This window comes from Ammospiza caudacuta, chromosome 17 (assembly GCF_027887145.1).
Source record: "Ammospiza caudacuta isolate bAmmCau1 chromosome 17, bAmmCau1.pri, whole genome shotgun sequence".
NCBI classification, from domain to species: Eukaryota; Metazoa; Chordata; class Aves; order Passeriformes; family Passerellidae; genus Ammospiza; species Ammospiza caudacuta.
In genome coordinates, this window is record NC_080609.1 from 10,189,798 (window position 1) to 10,210,873 (window position 21,076).

Genomic DNA, 21,076 nt, shown 5'->3' on the forward strand with positions numbered 1-21,076 from the left:
AGTGTTCTTGAAAATTCCCCTGGTCCTTTCACAGAATCATAGAGGTATTTTCCAACCTAAATCCTTCTAAGATCAAGTCCAATGGTTAACTCAGTATTTGAGGGTATCTTTTACTACTCAAATAAATTTTAAAATCCAAATCCATTTTAGAATACAATAATGTACCATGGAATTCAGTGAAACAAGGCTCACAAGTTTCCAATCCACAGTGAAATCCAAATGTAAGCCCCTCAGCTAGAGAGAGGCTTTTAGGATTTTTTTTAAACTTGTGATTAAATTTTTTCTTTTACAGAATTATCTGGGAGCTCCCACCAAAACAGGTGTTCATTGCTGTGTTTATTCATGGTAAGATATTGTCTTCATCCAAAAGATTTTACAGTAAAAATCAATGTGCAAGGATTTAGATTTTGTAAAAGTATTGTTGTCTTCATTTTACAGGTAGGGAGGTGAAGCACAGAGAAATGCTGTCTGAAATGTAGACACTGAATTCAGATTGAGTCCTGAGTCTGTGCTTTTATAATGCTAACAGGCCTTTCATAAAACTTGTAATCATTCAATATGAGCTGCAGGCAGAAAAAACATAAAGATTCATATTCTAAGATAGTATTTAAATTCATACATTGACTGAGCTAATTGTCATGTCATTTAAATCGTGTGGATACACCTCTCATTGCAATCATGTATTAAGAAACTTGGGCTTAATCAGTTCTTCTGATCTACCTATAACAGCATATCCATGCTGTAAACTCACACTAATTAAATATACTAGATGCATTTAAATCAGATTAATAGTGTTGATGTGCAGGACTACCAGTTTATTTAAATTCTAAACTCAATTAATTGGTTCCATTTTTTTCTTTTGAGTGGGACTTAATTAAAATCTTGACCCTTATGGCTCCATATATGGAGAAATTTCATTCTCTCACTGTGATTTAGAAGATTAATTAAGCCTCACAATGCCTGTGGGATCTCTCAAAGACAGCCCTTCTAATTTCCCAGCAGAGTCACAGCTGACACAAACTGTTCAACTTAGGATGATACAGTAAGTTGGAGAGCCCTAAATAAAATCTAGACATCTTGGTCTCCAGTTTGTTTTTTAGCATTTGAAATTCATGTTATGTGTTAAAATGTATATTTAATGCCTATCAGTGTTAAATAGAAATCGTACAAACAGTTGAAATACATTTGGGTTTAATTAGAGAACAAGCAGAGGGGCTGAAAACACAGCTACAGTGCACAAATCATGATTCAGGAAAAATGCCAGCTCCCTTACATTCTGCCTCTGCCAACACTGCCAGAATAATTGTTTTCTCTAGATAGCATCTTGGTACTACTGACTGCTTGGAAACACTGAAATTCATTATTTCAATTTTTAAAAGTCCCTGAAATACTTTTCCCCAAAATTTGCTCTTCAAGTCAGTAGTTGGGACAAACCAGCATATAGGCACATGAAGATATTTGCCACATCTTGGTGAATTTGGAAATTTTAAAGCCATCTTAACAATATATGGCCAGAACACTGAAGAAAAATCAGAGCAGGAACCAAACTTTTGCTCATCCAGCGCATTGTAACCCACTCCATACTCAATTAATAAATACTAACCTCAAATTCTGCCAGAGCATCAGCTATATTCTTATTTAACTTTTCCAACATCTGAGTATTCTTCCTCAATTCTTCTGCAGTCACAATATCTCCCCGCTTTTTGAAGCTTTCTAAGTCTTTATTATAAACTTCAAGAATTTCCTTAAACTGAGAACACCTAAGATAAAGATAGCTAAGGTAATATGATGTTGTGTTTCATTCATTCCTTTTCAGGCTTCATTTATTTTATTAATTACAACAGGCACTGTCACATGAAATCTGATTCAAACACAGATGCCAGTGACAGCTCACTAATCACTTATATCAATATTATGCAGTTCACAGGATTAGAATTCAAGGCTCATTTTCAACCCTCACAATTGATTTACTTTACTTACATTTGCTACCTCTACTACCTGGAGAAAATAAAGGAAGAGTGAAAACAATGTAACAAAACTATGTGTACTGCTGTACTAATCAATATATCAACACAAAATTATGAATATTCTGGACCAATCCTCCATTCCTCCTTTCAGATCTATTGAAGTGTAGGGATACTCAAATCCACCCTTATCAATAGTAATTTTCAGAAATCTCCATAATACTACAAGCTAGATTTATTCCTTACTTTCTCAGGTTTCTTTTAAGTTTTCCTTCTTTGAAATTATCTCCCTTCTACTCATACTGAGATTTTTTTTTTCTTTAAAAATACCCAGTGAAAAAAAATTACTTAACAGCATACCTTTCAAACAATGCCCTCTCCACCTCAGCCCTCCTGTCATTCAACATATTTTTAGTGTTTTCAAATATTTTCTTTATCTCATCAAGCCAAAGGAAAACTGTGCTGTTCAGGTTTATGTCCTCATCTAAAATAAAAAATATAGTCACCTTTAAGAAAATACCCTTTAATCAATGATTTAATAGAATGGTTATTATATAATAGAATGGCTACTAACAAGCAAATAGTTAAACTATATTTAGGAATAAGCAAAGAAACTGGTGGCTGGATTATCTTTACTGCAAAGAAACTCTTCCCTAAAACAAGTTTGATTGACAGCAAAACTGTAAAATCAAGTTAAGAATGTGAAATTACCTAAATAAGATGTTAGCTAGGCAGAGACAGTTAGTGAGAACAGGTATTCCAGAATATCAATTCCATTCAGGTATTCCAGAATATCAATTCCATTCAACTACACACAGCGAGACCACTCCTAACTAAATGTATATTATACCTACAAAAGTTGAAAAAATGTTTAAACCATTTCTAGTCCTCAATCTGTAAATGCTAAATTATTCACAAAAGCTAGAGCATCACAACTACAAGGTGAGCACACGTCTCCATATTCATACTTGTTTGTTTGCTCAGTGCACTTAGGTCATTATAACTAATGTAGGACACATGTTTATAAACCCAGCTACAGAGAAAATGTGATTATCAAATACTTAATTGCAAACACTCCAGTCCAAAATGTAACAGAAAATTGTCCTGGCTTCCATAGGCATCCTAATTTTCATCACAAATGAAGTCTAATAAACATGAAATATCCTTGTTATTTCTATCATTGTCTGATCCAAGGTGTATTCTGCTCAAGGAAACAGTATTGTCCTGACACTAAAAGAGGTCTGCATTCATTTAACTGCTCTCCCTTTTTAGGTGCAGCAAATAACAAACTGCATCTGTGAATTACATTTTTGCTTTGGATAAAAACACAAACTAAAAGTAACTACTCCAGATGTATCCTCAATCTTAGAGAACAGCCTTCATATTAACTAAAAACAGCAAACCATGACAGCAAAGCAACTAAAGGCCTGTTCTGATCTAATCCTCAGCTGCAGAGATGCAAGTTGTCACACTTTCAACATGCTGTCATAGAGCCTTTGGACATGGCTTTTTGGATGGCTTTTATGTGGAGAATTTTTATTTAATAACACAGAGGTGTAACATCATTTGGTCAGATTACAGAATATTGACCTAATAATACCTAAAACAGGTCAAAAAGCTCTGTATATGTGCCATTCCTCTAGCATTCCTTGCTGCACTGGTACATTTTGGCCTCTACTCAATTCTTTTTATTTATTTTCTATCTCTTTTGGAACTTTCCACTAGCACCCTAGAAGATGCAACATTTAGGCACGCAAAGCTCATTATTTATATATAAATATTCTCATATGGAAATTTTATATTCTGTAGTTAGACATACCAGAGAGATCAGCATAGTCCATGAGGACTTGCAGCCTTTGTGCTGCTTTTTCAAGATCCTTTTTCAGTTTAATAACAGTAACATCACTGGATTTCTTTAAGAATGCTTCAGATTCCACTAGCTGTTCAGTGCTCTGAGGCACCTCACTCATTCTCTTTGCAATAAAGTCAAAGTCATCACAAATTCTTCAACAAAAAAGAGAACAGACATATCACTGGGATTGTAAATGAAGAGAGAGGCAAGAGCTAGTAAAATGATTTTGTCTTTGAAAAAAAAAAATTAGATTTCTTCATACATTGAACTTTTTTTTCCCCCTGTGAGTTCTATCCAAAGTTCCCTGCTCAGCCAGGCTGCCCATCTTGCACTTGTCTGGTCAGCACTAAAAGCCCCAGCAGATGAGTAAAGTTATCTCATATATATACAGACATAGAGCAGCAATGCAGGCAGACACCAAGAAGCACCCATGCAAACAGGTACCTTTGATTCAACCGCCTGTTTTCCATCACTTCAAATTCAATCAATGTGTCTTTGAGATTCTGGGTCCGACTGCAGAGTTCCTCATTCAGTTGTAGAGCATCCAGACAGAACATGGCCAGAGGAACAGTGATATCCATAGAAGCAATCTCTCCTTTCAGTTTTGTGAAGCTGTCAATCTTCTAAGAACAGAATATAATAAATCTGTTATTTTTCCTGAAAGTCTACAGCTGAAAAATCTGACACAACTAATAGTTTCCATCCAACAAACTGGATCATTTATTATAAACAGAAGAAGGAAAAGTCATTTTTATCTTTCCAGAGACCTGAACTTATCCACAGATTCCAGGGCTGAAAGCTTTGCACAGTAATTTGCCATAGTAGGGAAGACCCCAAGCTGCCTTAGGGAAGCATTTATCCATATTCTAACTCAGGGATGCAAAGGGAAGAATAGTCAGGGCTGACTGAGGACAAAACATTTAAAAGACAAGCAAGCTGCAGATTGACCAAATACTCTGGGCAGCCTTTCTGCTAAGAAAGAACAACAAAACTGACAGAAGAAGGTTATAAAGAAACCTCCACCTACACTTGCACAGCAGCCCTAAAGTAAGGGGCTATATAAATTGAGCACTCCCTAGTATTCCCAAGTGTGAAATAAGTGATTTGTTCTTGAGGCAATAAGTTAGGAAGTCATGTGTGATGTTTTAGCAGCTGTATGGACATGCTGCACTTGTCAGGAACACATTACCTCAGTTAAAGCATCTAAAGAAGGAGCTTTTTCCAAAAATTTTGAGACATCTTGCCGTGATTTGTTGTTCAAAAGATTGCTGTACTTCTTGTACACATTTAAATACCTTAAACACAGAAGACCACAAAAACAAACATAAGTTTCTGATGCAAGGTTTCTCTATAGAAAGAAACATAAAATACACTCAAATTTTCTATTTAGTCAAATGGACAGTGCTATGAAACTGAGGGTTTGGAAGGGCAATGGAGTTACCAGCCAAAACTTACTTCTGTGGACCAACTATGTTGCTTTCATAGATCTTTTCAAGTTTGTTTATATACTCTAAAAACAATGACTCTTGTGGCTTGACTGTATTAAGAGTGAGATCACGTCTTTGTAATTCCGGAAATAGAATTTTCTCTACCTAAAGGAAATCATTACAAACACTGTAACAAGACACAGAATAGCAAAATAAATTTTTAAAAAGTATTCTATTACCCATTCCCCTACCACATTTAAAAGAATCACTATTTGGTAAAAATAGTGCAATGTGAAACTGCTCTGATCCATAATTAACACTTGGTTACTCACAGTGAGAAAACTATATGAAAATCAAAGCAGTGCCTCAATATAACCTGAATCTGAAAAATGTCTTCTATAACCAAAAGGCTTGTACAGTTCATGATTCACAATCCTCATCTTTATCTTCTATGTCAGTCTTCAGCCTCATTCATAACTTTTTATATTATAGCTAGTTGTTATAAATATTGTATTTTGTATGCAGCTATAACTTATCCAGCACCTTTGGGAGCTCCTCAGAACTCTGCAGGATCTTCTGGAAGCAATGACTGATTAAATCCCAACATGCTGGCAAAGGTGGTTCAAAGACAATATCAGGCTCTTTCACACAGAGCTTCACTATGAGTATCTGAGATAGGAAGAACTGCATTCCTTGATATGGCTCTTCAAAGTCATTGCCACCCTTAGGGAAAAGAAGGGAAAATTTACAAAGAAGTGAGCTATAGGAATAAAATGAAGATCATACAAGCAGTTCTTGACGATGCAAAAAATCCACTGAGTATAGAACAAGCCTTTGAAGGATACAGACATTTTTTTTATGGAGGCAAGAGCCATTTGGGACATTTTACCCTTCAAAGAGCACTAGGATTTTATGGTTATATGAACTATCTCCATGTAAGACAGAAAACTATACATATACCTAAAAGCACATACCTTGTGGATCATAAAAAATGCAAGAAGATCTTCTAATGAGTTAATAACCATTTCACGCAATTGTAATGACATTAGAGCTGCCACGGAGCTAAAATAGCTTTCAACTTTCTTAGAGGAATCCGAGTCCCTTTGAGGAGCAAAAGGAAGCCATATATTTTTCTTATCAATAAAAATAGATGCACAAGTTGGAATCCACCTACAATGAAATAATACAAAGTTTTTAAAGGTTTGTTAGTCTTACTTTGCTCCTTGCAACGAAATCTAAACTCAGAAATCACCCAAAGAATGAGTAAAATCCAAAGGGCTAGAAGAGACTTCTTAGATATCAAACAAAACTATACCTGCCAGGACTTAGAGGAAACCTGAGTTTTAAAGCTAAGGATGCTTATTATAATGGACCACTATGATTTGTTTAAATTAATAGTAATAGAAAAAACAATAGTAAATTATATTGTTTTATTGATTGTGAAACAATATTCAATTATTAGCATTAAATGAGAAACAAGTTTGTAAGATATCTCAGGCAGCAGAATAGAAATACTTTCCATCATGTATCTCATATATTCTCTTTCTTAAATTGACTGATTTCTGTAATTTAAAAAAAAGATTTTCCATCATCATTTTTACAGATATAGACTCCACTCCTCTCATGGCCAGAAACCTTCTGAATTCCAGTCTCCATTTATTCATAGTTTATTACTATTTATTCTTGCACAAGCACTCCTGCAGCTCCAAAAGCTCTGACAGTGTCCCAGTGTTTACACCTCTGAGGGCTATTCCCTGCTTTGCTTTGGCACCCTTTGGCTGGGGCTGCCGTCATCTCTGTCGAAGATCTGTTTTAATAATGGGCCTTGATGTAGGTCAGACCCTGAGATATTCTATTTATCTACAGCTACCAGAGCTGGCACTGACTTGTGCTGAAGGATATCCCGAGCTTCCAGGCAGTGCCTCCGAACGATGCCCTCGAACTCCGTGGGCAGCAGCGGCAGGCGGCCACAGAGCACCTCTGCAGTGCGAACAAAGCGCAGGTGGCTGTACCTAGGGGAGGGGAACACACAGCAGATCCTCAGGGAATAATGTTTAAAAAAAAAAAAAAACATCCATGAAATATAGTCAGGAAGGTCTCAAGTGTGTTAGAAACACTAAAAATGTAATTTCATTTGTAAGTATCACTCCATCGCCAAGCTATGCAACAAGTGCATTCCTGACTGGGTTTTTTATCAACAAACATAAAGAGTTGCATAAATTTTTGTTGTACTTGCTGTATTTAAAACTCCTAATTCTTTGCTAAAATTGCTTTCTCCTTTTCCTAGATTCATTGGTGTATCCAGTCCTTAAAGAACATACAGAATGAAACCAACTGCTTCTATTCCATATTATTAAGTAGCTATCCTGACTACTCTATGGGGAAAAAATTGAGATTTCAGCAGCATGGCAAATATCACAGTATGTAACACACAAGCTTAAATTCCTGTAAATGTTTCTTAAATGCAAAACCAGCTCTCAGATTTACTAACAACCATATTATCTTCCTAAGATAACACATCTCAATTTTCAAGTGTCCCCAGGGCAAATTCAACTACAAATATTTGAAAGATACTCAGTTTTAAGAATTAATTTCGTTCATAACAGAAACCAGGATGAGAATTCCAAATCATCATTTACTTCAGCACTGGATCTTAATTTAGGCATAGCACCTTTTAACAAAGGGGATGATCTTTTCATATCATGTAAAACATGTTCATTCAGTGATTGCAGGAAACAATCATTTTATGCTGAAATTCTTAGAGGCTCAAAAAACAAGAACTATTTAGAAAATAGACATATTTCACCCCTTTCTATCTAGTGGCTCCCCCAGGATTGTCTGTAGAGAAGTCAGCAGATGCACTCTAAGCAAATCATTAAATAAAAACATGCTACATTTCATTAAGGTCCAATGAACAAGCCATCTTACTGAGAAAGCCAGAGCTCTTGCAAAACAGGCATCATTGAATTCACTATGAACAGATTGCTTTCATTCCAACTTTTTGATTCTTCGTAAGAGCTGTGCCATGGGACTGGTGCACAGATAATTCTCCGGGGAAAAGGGCGTGGGGTGCTTTGAATAGAAAGTCTCTTCCTCTCAGCTGGATCCAACAAGATATAATCAACTAGAACAAATCATATATATCAAGGTTAGACTGCATATGTAGCCAAAACCTACATTCAAAACCACTGTATCTTCATAGTTCAGGAAGAAGTAGAATTCTGCACATTTAAAACTAATATAGTCATACAGTTATTTGTATGTTTTTAGCATAAATTACACCACAATAAACAAATCACAAGTTTAACTCTAGAAATATTAAAGGAGGAAAAAAAAAGATAATTGGTCCAGACTCTAAAAATAGGAGACAGGAGAAACAATTTTTCATTCCATCTCTCCACCTGATGTAAGTTTTCATAAATAGATATTTGTTGAAATTGTTGAATGCCATATAGCATGATCACAGGTTATTTTCTTTCTGAGATCTACTGTAGTTCTATTGACCCCAAAGGAATTCTCCATGGAATGCTAAGAATAGAAGATTTGTTTTCAAAGTGCAGTAAATGTCTACACAGTTAGAACTGCTCAGAGATTGTGAGTCTTACCAATGGCTTTCATGATGCTGATACGATAATCATTCCTAATCTCTCCTTTTAAACGTGCCAGGTATTCCTCCGGCTCTGGGCCAGGAAAAATGTGAATTGGAAAAGGTTTTAAAATTTTTTTCACCACTTCCTTATCCTGAGGTGCCAGCATGTCTTCTCGCACTCCATTATGGATGTAGTGACAGTACCGCTAAAAAATGTTTAAAAGATTACACTTATTGTATGAATTTTGTGATAGATAATTAATTACTACAAAGTATTTTTAGCTTTTTCTATCACTTTTTTGTAATTGAAAGATGTTTGAATAGAATGGTTTTTGGGTATCTATCTATGCTCCTTTTAAAGCACTGACATCTTTTACAACATTCCACTGGTGTTGATGCAAGCACATAGACCACTGGAACTCAGTTCAGCATATTAACTTACTGATCAAAAAAGTACTAGAGAACAACATGATAAGTTAAAAATTTGGGAAGATACTTAACTTGCAAAGCCTTTACAAAAATCAGAGTAGCTACAAATGAAAGAGTTGACAATATTTAACAGCAGTTTGCTATACTGAGTATTTGCATCTCCTAATCCTCATGTACCGCCTGCTTTTCTCAGCTTCCTTTCAGTAAACAGGTTCTAGATATCTTTCAGATGATTACTGCTGCTACTTTCATCTTAAAAAGAAATTATATAAATACCTCTAAATCATCACTTGAAGGTATCTTTTCTCGCTTACTTATCTCCTTCTCATGTAAATCCATGAGAGCAAATTGTTCTTCTGGGGTCAGTGGCTGGTTGTTTGTATAATTTATGACATGCAGGTCTGGTGTATGAGCAGGTACACTCAGTGAAATGCGACTCACACTCTTTAACAAAGAACTTTTGAAAAAAAGAATACAAGTTTAGTCAATAAAGAAGCAGTAATGTATGACACAGATTATATAAACCACTTGTGCTACACTGAGGACAAGTATGACCTATGGAAGTATTTCAATTATTCAATAAAAAACTCTCATTAAAATTGCATAGTATAATATACTACTTTAACATAAAGGATGCAAGCATGCAAACCTTACAACTGCCCAGTATCACTCAGAGAGGCAGTATTTTATGAGCAGTTCTATCAGAGTCAGACATACTAGAACAGTTATTTAGGTTGCCCAATATCATAATGTATTTTCATGTGATTATCTTATTAAAATCTTGTGACTCAAAAGCCAGTCTTGATGCAGGTACATTTTTTGTGGGGCCTTACCTTCTCATGCTTGGATGCTTAACACAGCATTCAGTAAAAAAAATATTAAATCACAACTGAAACCAGATTTACTGTAATAATCTGTATCTTTAAACCATTACAGTACATTACCTGTCAGAACTCCATCGCCTCTTTTTCCCTGCAGTTTTAAATCTCAGTTAAGAAAAATCACAGAGACATAATTTTCAAATAAGATATTTCATACTGGTGAAAAACAGAGCTAAGATAATTAATCACATAATGAAACAAGAAAAAAATACAATGTCACAGAGAAGCACTGTATGTGATTATTTGGAGGGATGAACCTAACTAGTAAATGTGAAACATTTATTGAAGTTATGCATGTATTGGCAAATTTGTCTATACTGACTCTGAACTTATAAACACATTCAAATATGGATACACAGTGAAGGCTGTGATATCTCTATCATTGAAAAGGACTTCATTTTTTTAATATGTTTTAATTTTAAATCCCGTGCAGTAAGAGTGTAGTTATTAGCTATGGAGTCACTGGGGCTTCGGTAGTGCGGCTGTTCTTTGAAGGGAGCTGCCAAAGTCCACGACGTCTCCTGCATCAAAGGAGGATAACGACTTTTCTCTAGAATAAGCTGAAATTGGAAAAACAAAAGGAAAAGTTTTACAAAGCACAGAAATTTAAAAAGCCTTCTTAGGGCTAGAACAGGATTAAACATCAATTAGTACAAAAACCAAATACATAGGTCAGACAGGCATTTGACCATCCATTCATTTTTAGATCACTGTGCTCTCCACATGAATAAGGATAATTTTACAGAACACTTCAGTCATACTCAGGGTTTGGGGGTTTTTTTTGCATAATCAAGGTATTTTTTTATAAATAAGAGAGGAAGGTACATTATCTAGTTCTTTCTACTCTCCCCACATCTCTATCTTGCTTCTTTTCTTCTTCTATTTGCTTAGATTTAGAAAATTCCTATTCCTTAGGCCTCTGTTAATTACCTATCTACTTTGAACACTCAGTCCTTGTAACAGCTGAAGAATAGTACAAGTTAACAAATTCAGCTCTTGTCTTTCTTTCACATCACAGTAAGGATTTGTAATAGGTTTCTTTTGTCTGTTCATTCCATGTTTTCTGATGGACTTATTGATGGACTTTTCATCAGTCCTGATGTCTGAACTTTACCAAGATAGCTCACAGGCAAGTGGGATGCAAGTCTCAAAATACGCTCAGAGATAAAAGTGCAAGAGATACAATGAATATAGTTGGAATCATTGGTTCATTAAGGCTGGAAAAGATCTCCAAGGCCATCAAGTTCAACCTTTGACCTAGTACCACCATACCCACCAAACCCCACTGCAAAGAATGGGAATTTGCCAGCTCATGGAATGTGTGCATACCCTGGCAGCAGGGGAGAGAGCACATACCTCATACAAGTCTGGAGTTTCATCTGAAGCAGAAGCAAATGAAGTTGTGCGCTGGAACGGTAATTTCACTGACTGCTTTTGACGACTCATATTGCACATGGAATTGTTTCCAGACTAGACAGAAGTGAAAAGCGACTTCAAAGATGTTTATGAAATACTCTGTTTCAAAAAAGATTCATGAAGAAGAAACAGAGTCCTTCAGTTTTCATCGAAAATTCCATATGGCAGCTTTTTGAATTTTAAGGAAACAGCCATTCTTTGTGGTGGGCTCCTCATCAAAACATGTTTTTTGCAGTCATTTTATAAAACTTCTAAACACCAGTAAATGCCAGTTTAAAAACAATCTTATTTTTATATCCCTGAAAACTGCTTAAAATTAGTCAAATACTTTAAACTATACTAAAAACTCCACATGTTTGTAACAGTACAAACTCTGGACATTAGAATGTTAAATCCTACCAGACTGACAAATTGACAATGAATCAGTCCAAGTTGTGTGAACTCTATTACTGGGGAGGGGAAAAAAACCCTCTAGATTTTTTTAATGTCTACAAGGAGCCAATTATAGAAGAAGCTATTACCAGGATGGTGCTGGGAGAACAAATTGGTCACAAGTACTCTGCAAAGTGTTGTACTACAAATGTCAGGATATCTGACACGTTTTAGGACTATGTTTCACCTCTTCAAGGTGACAATACTTTGACATGGCCTCCAGGATGCCATACAAAGTTCTGTCAGGATATATTCACAAAATTCTTAAACCTCACAGTGTTTAAAATGTTTTTGGATGGCAACCTTCCTTAGTATAGGCCACAGCCTCACCCATAGTCTGTTCTGAGTTTCCTAAATTAAACTTGTTTAGGAGATTCCCAAAGAACAATTTCCTGAACACACAGTGACACTATGAGAAAAAGGAGGTGGAAGTGTGCTGTATCTGAACACGAGTGAGTTAAATCACCATGGAAGAGGAAGTTATTACCCGATACAATTATGTTTGAATAGGATATAATTTTTTTAAATAATTTTAACACACTTTCAGCACATGGTTATTGCTTTCTGATGTATCACTGAAAAACAAGGCTGCTGGAACCTAGTTTCTAGCAGACAAAATTGTGCCTTCCGCAAAGTAAAGTCCATTTAGAAATAAAATTTGAGCAAGGACTGATTTGATTTAACTCCTTGGTATTCCTCAGCATGCCTGCACACACACAGAAATAAAGACATTATCACTGCCAGACATAACTCATTAAAGAGAGCATGAATTCCTCTTGATTAATGACTAAAGGATTGGGCCTTAGGGTACTTTAAAATGAATAAATGATGCAGTTCATTAGGATATCCATTCATTCATTCTTAAAGGTAGAAGAGTCATTAAAAAAGCCATCGTTCATCCTAAAACAATCCTGACTTATATGCCAAGTAACATTTCAAACATCTAATATTTGAACAAAGAAATCCTTAATAAAAAGTATGTTATAAAGGATTAAGTCCAAAGAATATTTAACAAAAACGTGTCTCTTTTAATAAGCCTTCTTCCAATATCAAACCACTAACCACCAGTAATGGCCAACTGCATCTGAAATTTTGACAAAGTTATTGATCCTTCACAGTCACAGCAGAAGGAACTTACCCTCAGGAGACTCGGGCTCTCTGTTGGCTTTATTTTCTTTTGATTTTTCTGTTTGCTTAGAATTTTTTGGTCCTCTTCCTCAGTGTGAACATCCTTGTTACATGCACTGAAAAAAAGAGGTTCATTTCAGGTACTACACAAGGTGTCCATCAGCTTCTATCCCAGTTGCCAGGAAGAAGAAAAATCAGCTCTCACATTCCTTGTTTACAGCCATAAGCTCCCTCTTCCTCCAACCCCCATGCTCTTTTTCTCACCATTCCTCTCAAGCTCACTTTTCACCTTAATCTTTCTAACTCCCCCCAGATATCCTTCAAGCAAGACTTCCCACTTTCTCCAACACCAGTTTCCTCCCTGCTGCCTGTTCTCTTCTAATGTCCCAGGGACCCTGGGCCCCCCAGCTGTGTTTTACAGCAGAACCACACATTAATTGCCAAGAAAAACAAGCCCAAGTCAAAAGGAATGGGAAAGAGAAAAAGAGAGACACTGGCATGCCTCACCCATGCACAGGATGCACAGGTGAGCAGGGTAAGGGCAGGTACTACCTGCAGGTGTCCTTGTTACCAGTCCCTCTGCCTGTCACAGCCTGGTGAACTGCTCTGACACTGCCTTTCAGTCCTCAGCTTGGTTGCCCCAGTTACCGCATAGCTGGTGCTTGGAGACAGAATTCCCTCCTCCCCCAGCAGCGAGGAAACAGCCCCTTTCAGTGTTGTGCCAAGCTGTGGTCAGGGAGATTCAGTTGTGGAACCAATGAGGAACTGTACAGGCTCCTTTTACCTCCAAAAGTTATGAAAAAATGTAGTCCTGAGATACCTGAGATATCCTAACTCTTGCATGAAAGCACTGCACAGAGCTCCCAGAGCAGTAAATAAACCCAAATTTTCTTAAGAAGAATTGGAAAAAATATTCAAGAGTCCAAACACCTCTACCTCTTTTCCAACATTCAGAATCAAAGTCCATGAAGATGTGAACACAGCAGGTGGGATAGTATCAATTCCTCTAAGCCTGTCTACATTTGCCTCCCACTCACAGTCATCACTACATCCTGAGTCTTCCATCACATTCTTCCACAAATGGGAATTACAACCATCCAACATGAAATCTAGCATAGTCTCTTAATAGCTACCCTCAAGAGGGCCTTGTACATCTTCTACCAACAGAACAAGAGTTCAATTTTAAACCTTTTCCCATCATCTTTGCTATTTTTCATCTAATTTTCTGTGAGCTGTAAGAATGGCTGATATCCCTGAGTTACCAGCACAGCTTTCCTTATGCCTTGCCCTTATACCATCTACAAGTGGAACATTGTTGTTGGCCACTGTTCTTTAAACACGGGCCAGCAGTGCGGGGTACAAAATCAGCACTGCTGCTGCTGCTAATTGCTTGGTAATGTGTGCTGCAAATCTCCAAATACTTCAGTGCTGGTTTGCAACATGAGTATTTTCCTGCTAATTGGAGCTGACACTGGCATGAAGACAAGCTCAATTAAGCAGCAGTTAAGAGTAACTACTGTTCCTCTGTGCACATCAACTTGGATGCTCATATATGCATGCCCTTCTAAGTTGAATAACTTATCTCTGCTGCTTGAAAAACATTAAAACCAGTTGTTTTGTATAGAGGAAGATTATGTATGAATTTTTAGCAGTACAGATAATTATGCATAGCAAGAAAATAATTTACTAAGAAGTATGAGACTATCTTCAAAACTGCAGCTTGAAAACAGCCAGAAATTTAAAATCTCCCGTATACTTTAAACTCAGCTCCATTAAACTTTATAGTGCCATTATCACTGAGTTATGTCACTCTGGAATACTGCCAGTAAGTTTTCCCTATGTTCACTTTTTTAAAAAGTATACAAACCAACAAATTTATTATGACATACCCTAGTGTACCAGGAATAGCAATCCACTATGCACTTTAATAATATATGAGATTAAGACAGTAACAGCTTAAGCAAAATACACTTGCCTTGACCATCCTCTTCTTGCAGGTATCTTGTGCTAGGCTTTTAAACTCCACACAGTCCAGATATGTGTTAATATGGAAATTCTATTCCCTCTGTCTACACAAATCCTGGTATCTGCAGAGATCATTGAAATCAGCACCTCAAAGACACAGAGCTCCAACAGTCTGATAAATCTAACCCCCCATACTTCATAAAACCTCTTTTTGCATTAATTTCCAAATGAAACACGCTGTTTATTTTGTTGCCTTTAAAAAAATAATCATGAAACCGTTAACATCCATTTTGTAATACCCTCATAGGTGGCACCAATTAAACGATTAAAGCTGGGATGAGAAACATGAATATTTAACTCATTTCTGATTGCACTTTACAACATGAAAAAAATCAGTGTAGCAGAAGCTGGGACTTCACTGAACCTCAGGCTTGCCTGTGCACGCCCTCATGATGGCTCTGGACAACAGCCAGGCCCAACCATCGTGGGACGCACCTCAGCGAGCATCGCTGCCGAAAAGAGTCCCTGCCAAAGCCTGAGGCACTGCAGCCGCATTGATTTTCCTAAAAACCCGGCTGAATTCCTAACGCAATCGCTCCTCACACGGCTCATCTCCCCGAACAGGTTTGCCACGTGCGCACCAAAACACCCGGAGGCAGCAGGACAAGGTGGGACCGTGTGGGAACAGCCTCCGGGACGGGGGCAGGTGGCGGAACCGGGTGAGGCGTCCCACAGCGGCTGTTCCAGCGCTCCTCACGGCGCCACCGAGCACTCCCAGCTCCCTGCCTGCCAGCCTGGGGACGGAGGCACTACAGACACCCACGGAGCGACTGCTGCCACCGGGGCCGAGCAGCCTCTGCGCGCCCCCACAGCGGCACGGAGACCGCAGATACCCTCATTTCCCGGCCTCCATTCCAAAAAGCTCCAGGCTGCATGTCCTAAACCAACACAAACCTCTAGGACGGACACTCATGAGGGTATCCGGACTGAGCGGCTGAGGTAGGGCTGGGGTGAAGGGCAGGACAGCAAGGGGGACGCGACAGGACGCCCGAGGGCATCAGGCACCGCCGCAAGCACCAGCGGCTTTTACAGCCTGATCCGAGCGCTGCACGGCCACGGCCGCGCTGCGCCGCCACAGGCGGGCCCTGCCCGGCCCCCGCGGGGAGGAGACAGCGGCGGGAGAGCGGCGCTGCCCCAGCCCGGCAGGCCCGGCAGCCGGGGGCGAGCGGCCGAGCGGGGCCGCGGCCCGGCGGGCGGCAGCCGCAGGTGAGAGGGACATTGCCGGGGCCGGCGCCGCCCCGCTCCGCCAGCCCGGGCTCCGGCTCTGCCCGGCTGGGCGGGAGGGCCGCGGCCCGGCAGCGCCGCGGGAGCGGGGCCGTGTCCCCCATTACCTGCGGGGGACACACGCCGGGGAGCCGCTGTTGGCCGGGGCGCTGGTTCGGGGGGGTGGCTGCAGCGGTGACCGGGGGGTGAGCGCTGTGCCCTGGCCGCGGTGCTGGGTGCCGGTGCAGGCCGCGGGCGGTGGCGGAGGTAACGCCCGGGCTCGGGCGCGCCCCGTGGGCAGCTCCTGCTCGGCGCTGCCGGGGCTCACCCGCTGAGTGTGACAGTGTGCGACTGTGTGCCCGGGAGGGCCCGGGTGTGTGCGGGGGCACGGCAGGGGCCCTGGCTGCTCGGGGTAGCAAACAGCAAAATGCATCCTTTAACCTGCCCCTTGTAAGGGTCCTCCTGCAACAACAGCTGGAAATTTTCAGGGAGATTGAATGTGTCTGAAATTCCCTGAAACTGACATAATTCAATATGTGCAGAGCGTCTGAAAGATTTTGCCTTAATGCGCCGAGTTTTGAAGCTGTGTGGGGTATGCTCTCGATGCTGAGCACAAGGATACTCACAGAAATGAGTGTCATTAGTGTGTTACTGGTTTCCAGAACCCTTAGCAACAAATTGTCCATGCCAGTGGTTAGAAGTGATGTTTTTACTGGTAAGTGAATACCCTGACAGGTAAGCACAGGGTTAATGTTACAAAGGAAGAAGGTAAGAGTCACCTGTGTCTTGCTACTTGGCTGTGGGAGTTTCAGAAGAGCTTGCAGGGACAAGCCCTCTACATTAGATGTGCTTTTGTAAAAGTAATGATTTAGACTTTGGTTGAAACCTGCATTCTCTTTTATACAAAGGAAACGTTTTCAAAAAGCACCTGTATGAGCCTGTTACTAATTGTACCTTAATTTTAAGGGAAGTTGGATGGCAGAGTGAGAACTGGCTGTTCAGAAGAGGTCGTGGCTGAGGATTAATAACATGTCTAAAGAAATGCAGGAACTACAGAAGCAATGGCACTCCGTGGTGCAGACCATCCACAGCAACGCAAATGTGGGTCTGGATTGTAATTTTATATGTTTATAAAGCTCTTCCTTTTGTAACTATCAGGATATCACACCCTGGTTTATTTAAATGCACTCCCTATTTTTTAAATGAACACTGTAAGGCCAATGGGAAGGCCTGTCCTCCCACACCTTCAGTCAAGAAAGAGGAAAGCCTGTTTTGCATTTTTGTGTTTTACTGGCATAACCCTTTGAGATAGTAGAGCAAGGCCTCATGCTTTTTGAAGAGAGGGGAGAGGTGCTCACTATTCCAGCTGCAGACTGACAAAAGATCTATCCTGTCTGTGGTTCACTACTGCAGCAGTGATCTGTGAAAGGTATCTGTGACAAGATATTTTAAAAAATCTAAAACATTTTTCTTTCATCTGCAGGTTGTTGCCTTTATGAATTCTCGTGTTGGCCAATATTTAGATGACCATCCTTTTGTTGCCTTATCACTCCTGATGTTTATTGCAGTGTCAGCTGTTCCTGTTGGATTTTTCCTGGTTTTTGTTGTTACAACAGCTGTAATGGCCTGTATTGGTGTGATAGTCATGGAAGGTACTGTATACATTCATGGATGTACTTACCTATTCCCTTTTAAGGCATGTTATCTTTTTCCTTTTTATTTTTTCCTTCTGGAAGTTTGAGTCCTAGCAATTGAGGATTTCTGTGTGTAGTCCCTAAGTCTCAGCAGTAGTAAAACCCTTAATACAAGAATAGTAATCTAATTAAGTGTAGTCTATACAGAGGAAATCCTATTTTCCTTTCTAATCCCAGCCACCAGGATATGCCTAAACCAGTTATCTTGAGCATGCATAGCTTTTAAGGAGGCTACCCAGATGAGTGAGGAAGATAGTTTTCCCAAATTGTTTTAAATTGTGGTTATGGTAGTATGTCAGCTCCTCTATTTGTACATAGACTTAAGTAACAGAGTGATGTTTTTTAGGTGTTGTCATAGCCATAGGGGGCATAGCCCTCCTGTGTGTGCTGTGTGGCCTGGGAGCCCTGTCCCTGGGAGTTTCTGGAGTGCTGAGTGTTTCTTACGTTGCACTTTCAACTCTGGTCAACTACTGGTGTGCATCAAGGTGAGTATGGATGTCCTTGATCCATGCTTGGATTTCACACTCTGCATTCATTGCTTCATTTTTTTTTTTCAAAATGAGCCATTGTTGCTTAATTTACCAATGTTTCTTGAATGCTTTGAATCTTGGGCTACCCTCATGGCTGAAAATGCAGCATGCAGCTGTCTGGTCATTGATAGGTACTCAAATGAGCATTAATTCATGCCCTTTTTCCTGTTTGGTACAGAAGAAACACGAATGGTCTTTAAATGTGACCGTGCTAACAAAACATTACATCAGGCAGTAAAATACACCTTTGTCTCACTCCAATGTATTGCTTTAAACATCACTAAAATCTACTGCCAAGTTGAATTTTGTGTAGGAGTTGAACCTTTTGCAGTTTTTCCTTCATGATGACACAGCTGTCTCTGCTTACCTGCATTTGTAGAGTAAGGGAACAAAATTCATTGTAGATTTGGGAGAGGCAGAGGAGCACTTAAAAAGGACAGTGTGGCCAAAATAAAAATAACAGGTTTTGTAGGATAGTGCACTGTGTGAGTTGCCAGTTGTGCCTCTCAGGACTTTGGAGACCTGTTTCAGTCAGCATTGCCTCAGCCAGGCAGCTGAGAGCAGGAGGCAGCAGCAGCAGGCTGTGCTGGAGTGCCACCTGTGGCCCCTGAAATACCTGCCAGGGAAAGAATCACTGTGCCATGGGGTAGAGCAAGAAGAAAAATCCCAGCTGCTGTCTTGTAGGCTTCCTCAGTTAGCTCCTTCAGCACAGATGTGTTTGCACAGCTCTTGAGGACACACAAAGCTGCCTGAGATGGCAGCAGAGTGACAGAAGCATGGTGCAAAGCCCAGTTTCAGGGCATGCTGCCACATCCACAACACTGCCCACCAGCTCCAGAAGACTTCTGTTTTCCATAGCATATCCAAATGCTCAGTCCATCCTACACACCAGCCCCATTTAACTACAGCTTTGATGTTAAACCAGGTAACACCATCTATTTTTTGTTCCTCTGTCTTTTGAGAGAAGCTTAGGTAGACCAGCAGCAGATGTAAAACTGTCTGGGACATCTCAAAAAGCTCTGCTTTTTTGAGCAAAAAATTAAAATATAATCTTAGGGAGGACAGACAATTAAACTATTCTTTTCTCATGTACACAGGGCTCAGATGAGGAAGCAAGATGCTAATGGAAGTTTATCACAGAAGCAGCCTGGCTTGGATCTTTCTGCCAATACTGCAAAGAGTGAATAAGTAGATTTCTCCCCATTTTATAGGCACTTAGCCGTACAAGCTCAGCATTTGCTATGTAATTGTTTACTCATTAACCATTCAATCATTGTGTACTCCTGGAAAGTGAGAAAAATTGATGTACATCTTACACTGGCACTGTAAAAGGGATCTTAAACATAACCAAGAAGCAGCAGTGCAGTGGTAAGAGTATGTGCATGATGGAGTGTTCCACAGAATTTGGTAAAGGGATGTAATAATAGTTGGTACTGTTAAGTCAATGGCAAGGTAGACAGAGAGGAGAGGGAGAGATTTGGTTTCTCAGATACTGGAGTTCTGAATGTACTCCCTTTAGTACATAGCAGTGGTCATTTTGATACAAAAGTATCACAGTTCAGAACAGTAGAAACACATTTTGAATGTGGAAAAATATTTGTAAGCCTTAAACTTTGTTAAAATAGAATGAGTACACCAATGCTTTATGTTCATTATAAAGGGAAAAGTGGGTTTGTCATATGTCTGGTCTAAGCTTTTTTTCTCCCTTTAGATGTTGTGTTATTCCAAAGGGATATTTTACTTATTCTTATTACCTCATCATATCAGGGGTATGCTTAGATCTTGTTTAGGTATTTGAATTGCCTGGTTTGCTTATCAGTTGTAACTTTGTGTATGTTATTTAAACTTTTTCATTTTTGCAAATATTATATTTTTGAGCATAAAGTATCTAACTATTTTAGTTTATTAAAGTGCTGTTTGTTTAACCAGATTGTCATCTTAGTCTGGTTTATTCTACAGTAAAAGCAATTTTTTTCACATCTTGTTTTAGGAAGGCTACAGTTGGAGCTAATGTTTTCTCTTAATAATAAAATAAAATAAAAAAATAATAAAATAAAATATTTTATATGGCCAACATTGCTAAGCTACAAATTGCAGATTACTCCCCTTCTCATGCCTATAAAGGAAATGCAGATGTCTAAGGTCTAAATTAGTTTTACTTAGTTTTGCATGAACCAACCTGCTGCTTGACCAAAACACAGACTCAGAGCCTACCTGAGCTGTAATGTGCTTCACAAAGTAGTGATGGCAATAGTTTCAGCTCTTCGGCTAAGCTGGCCCCACCCTTCAGCTGTAGAGTGAAATAAGCCCCAGAAGATTTCCAGGAGCCCTTTCTTTTAATGGCAGATTAATTCAGCAAACAGCACAAAGCCACAGAGCCAGCCTGCCCTCAGGCAGCTCTCCAGGAGGCACCTCCAAAGGCAGAGCAATAAAGCCATTGCACCTGCCTCAAGTTACAACACAAAACCTTGATAGCACAGCTCATACACAAATACACAGCAGAATC

The 21,076-nt window shown here is 39.3% G+C and overlaps 2 protein-coding genes across 4 annotated transcripts in view; one reads left to right on the plus strand and one right to left on the minus strand.

The window, feature by feature from the left end:
- DNAH3 (dynein axonemal heavy chain 3) overlaps nt 1–11,597 on the minus strand; it is a 49,834-nt gene extending 38,237 nt beyond the window's left edge. Inside the window, exons 1-15 of the mRNA XM_058815735.1 lie at nt 11,499–11,597; nt 10,498–10,702; nt 10,206–10,233; nt 9,538–9,718; nt 8,849–9,038; nt 8,172–8,367; nt 7,130–7,255; nt 6,218–6,413; nt 5,787–5,966; nt 5,272–5,408; nt 5,006–5,111; nt 4,261–4,439; nt 3,784–3,968; nt 2,325–2,448; nt 1,604–1,760 (exon numbers count right to left, since the gene is read on the minus strand). Of these exons, the coding sequence (XP_058671718.1) occupies nt 1,604–1,760; nt 2,325–2,448; nt 3,784–3,968; nt 4,261–4,439; nt 5,006–5,111; nt 5,272–5,408; nt 5,787–5,966; nt 6,218–6,413; nt 7,130–7,255; nt 8,172–8,367; nt 8,849–9,038; nt 9,538–9,718; nt 10,206–10,233; nt 10,498–10,702; nt 11,499–11,597 (2,289 nt within the window). The remainder of the gene's footprint in view (nt 1–1,603; nt 1,761–2,324; nt 2,449–3,783; nt 3,969–4,260; nt 4,440–5,005; nt 5,112–5,271; nt 5,409–5,786; nt 5,967–6,217; nt 6,414–7,129; nt 7,256–8,171; nt 8,368–8,848; nt 9,039–9,537; nt 9,719–10,205; nt 10,234–10,497; nt 10,703–11,498) is intronic.
- A 4,301-nt stretch (nt 11,598–15,898) lies between these two features.
- Nucleotides 15,899–20,498, plus strand: LDAF1 (lipid droplet assembly factor 1). 3 transcript variants are annotated; one of them, XM_058816029.1, is made up of 5 exons: nt 15,899–16,082; nt 17,313–17,447; nt 17,830–17,998; nt 18,387–18,525; nt 19,668–20,498. In XM_058816029.1, exons 2-5 carry the CDS (start codon nt 17,376–17,378, stop codon nt 19,756–19,758), a joined length of 471 nt encoding a protein of 156 aa, XP_058672012.1. In that variant the 5' UTR covers nt 15,899–16,082; nt 17,313–17,375; the 3' UTR covers nt 19,759–20,498. The 3 variants fall into 3 exon arrangements, with proteins under 3 accessions (XP_058672012.1, XP_058672011.1, XP_058672010.1); XM_058816028.1 differs by lacking the exon at nt 15,899–16,082 and adding an exon at nt 16,235–16,349 and having other exon boundaries at nt 17,318–17,447; XM_058816027.1 differs by lacking the exon at nt 15,899–16,082 and adding an exon at nt 16,243–16,349.
- The last annotated feature ends 578 nt before the right edge of the window (nt 20,499–21,076 follow it).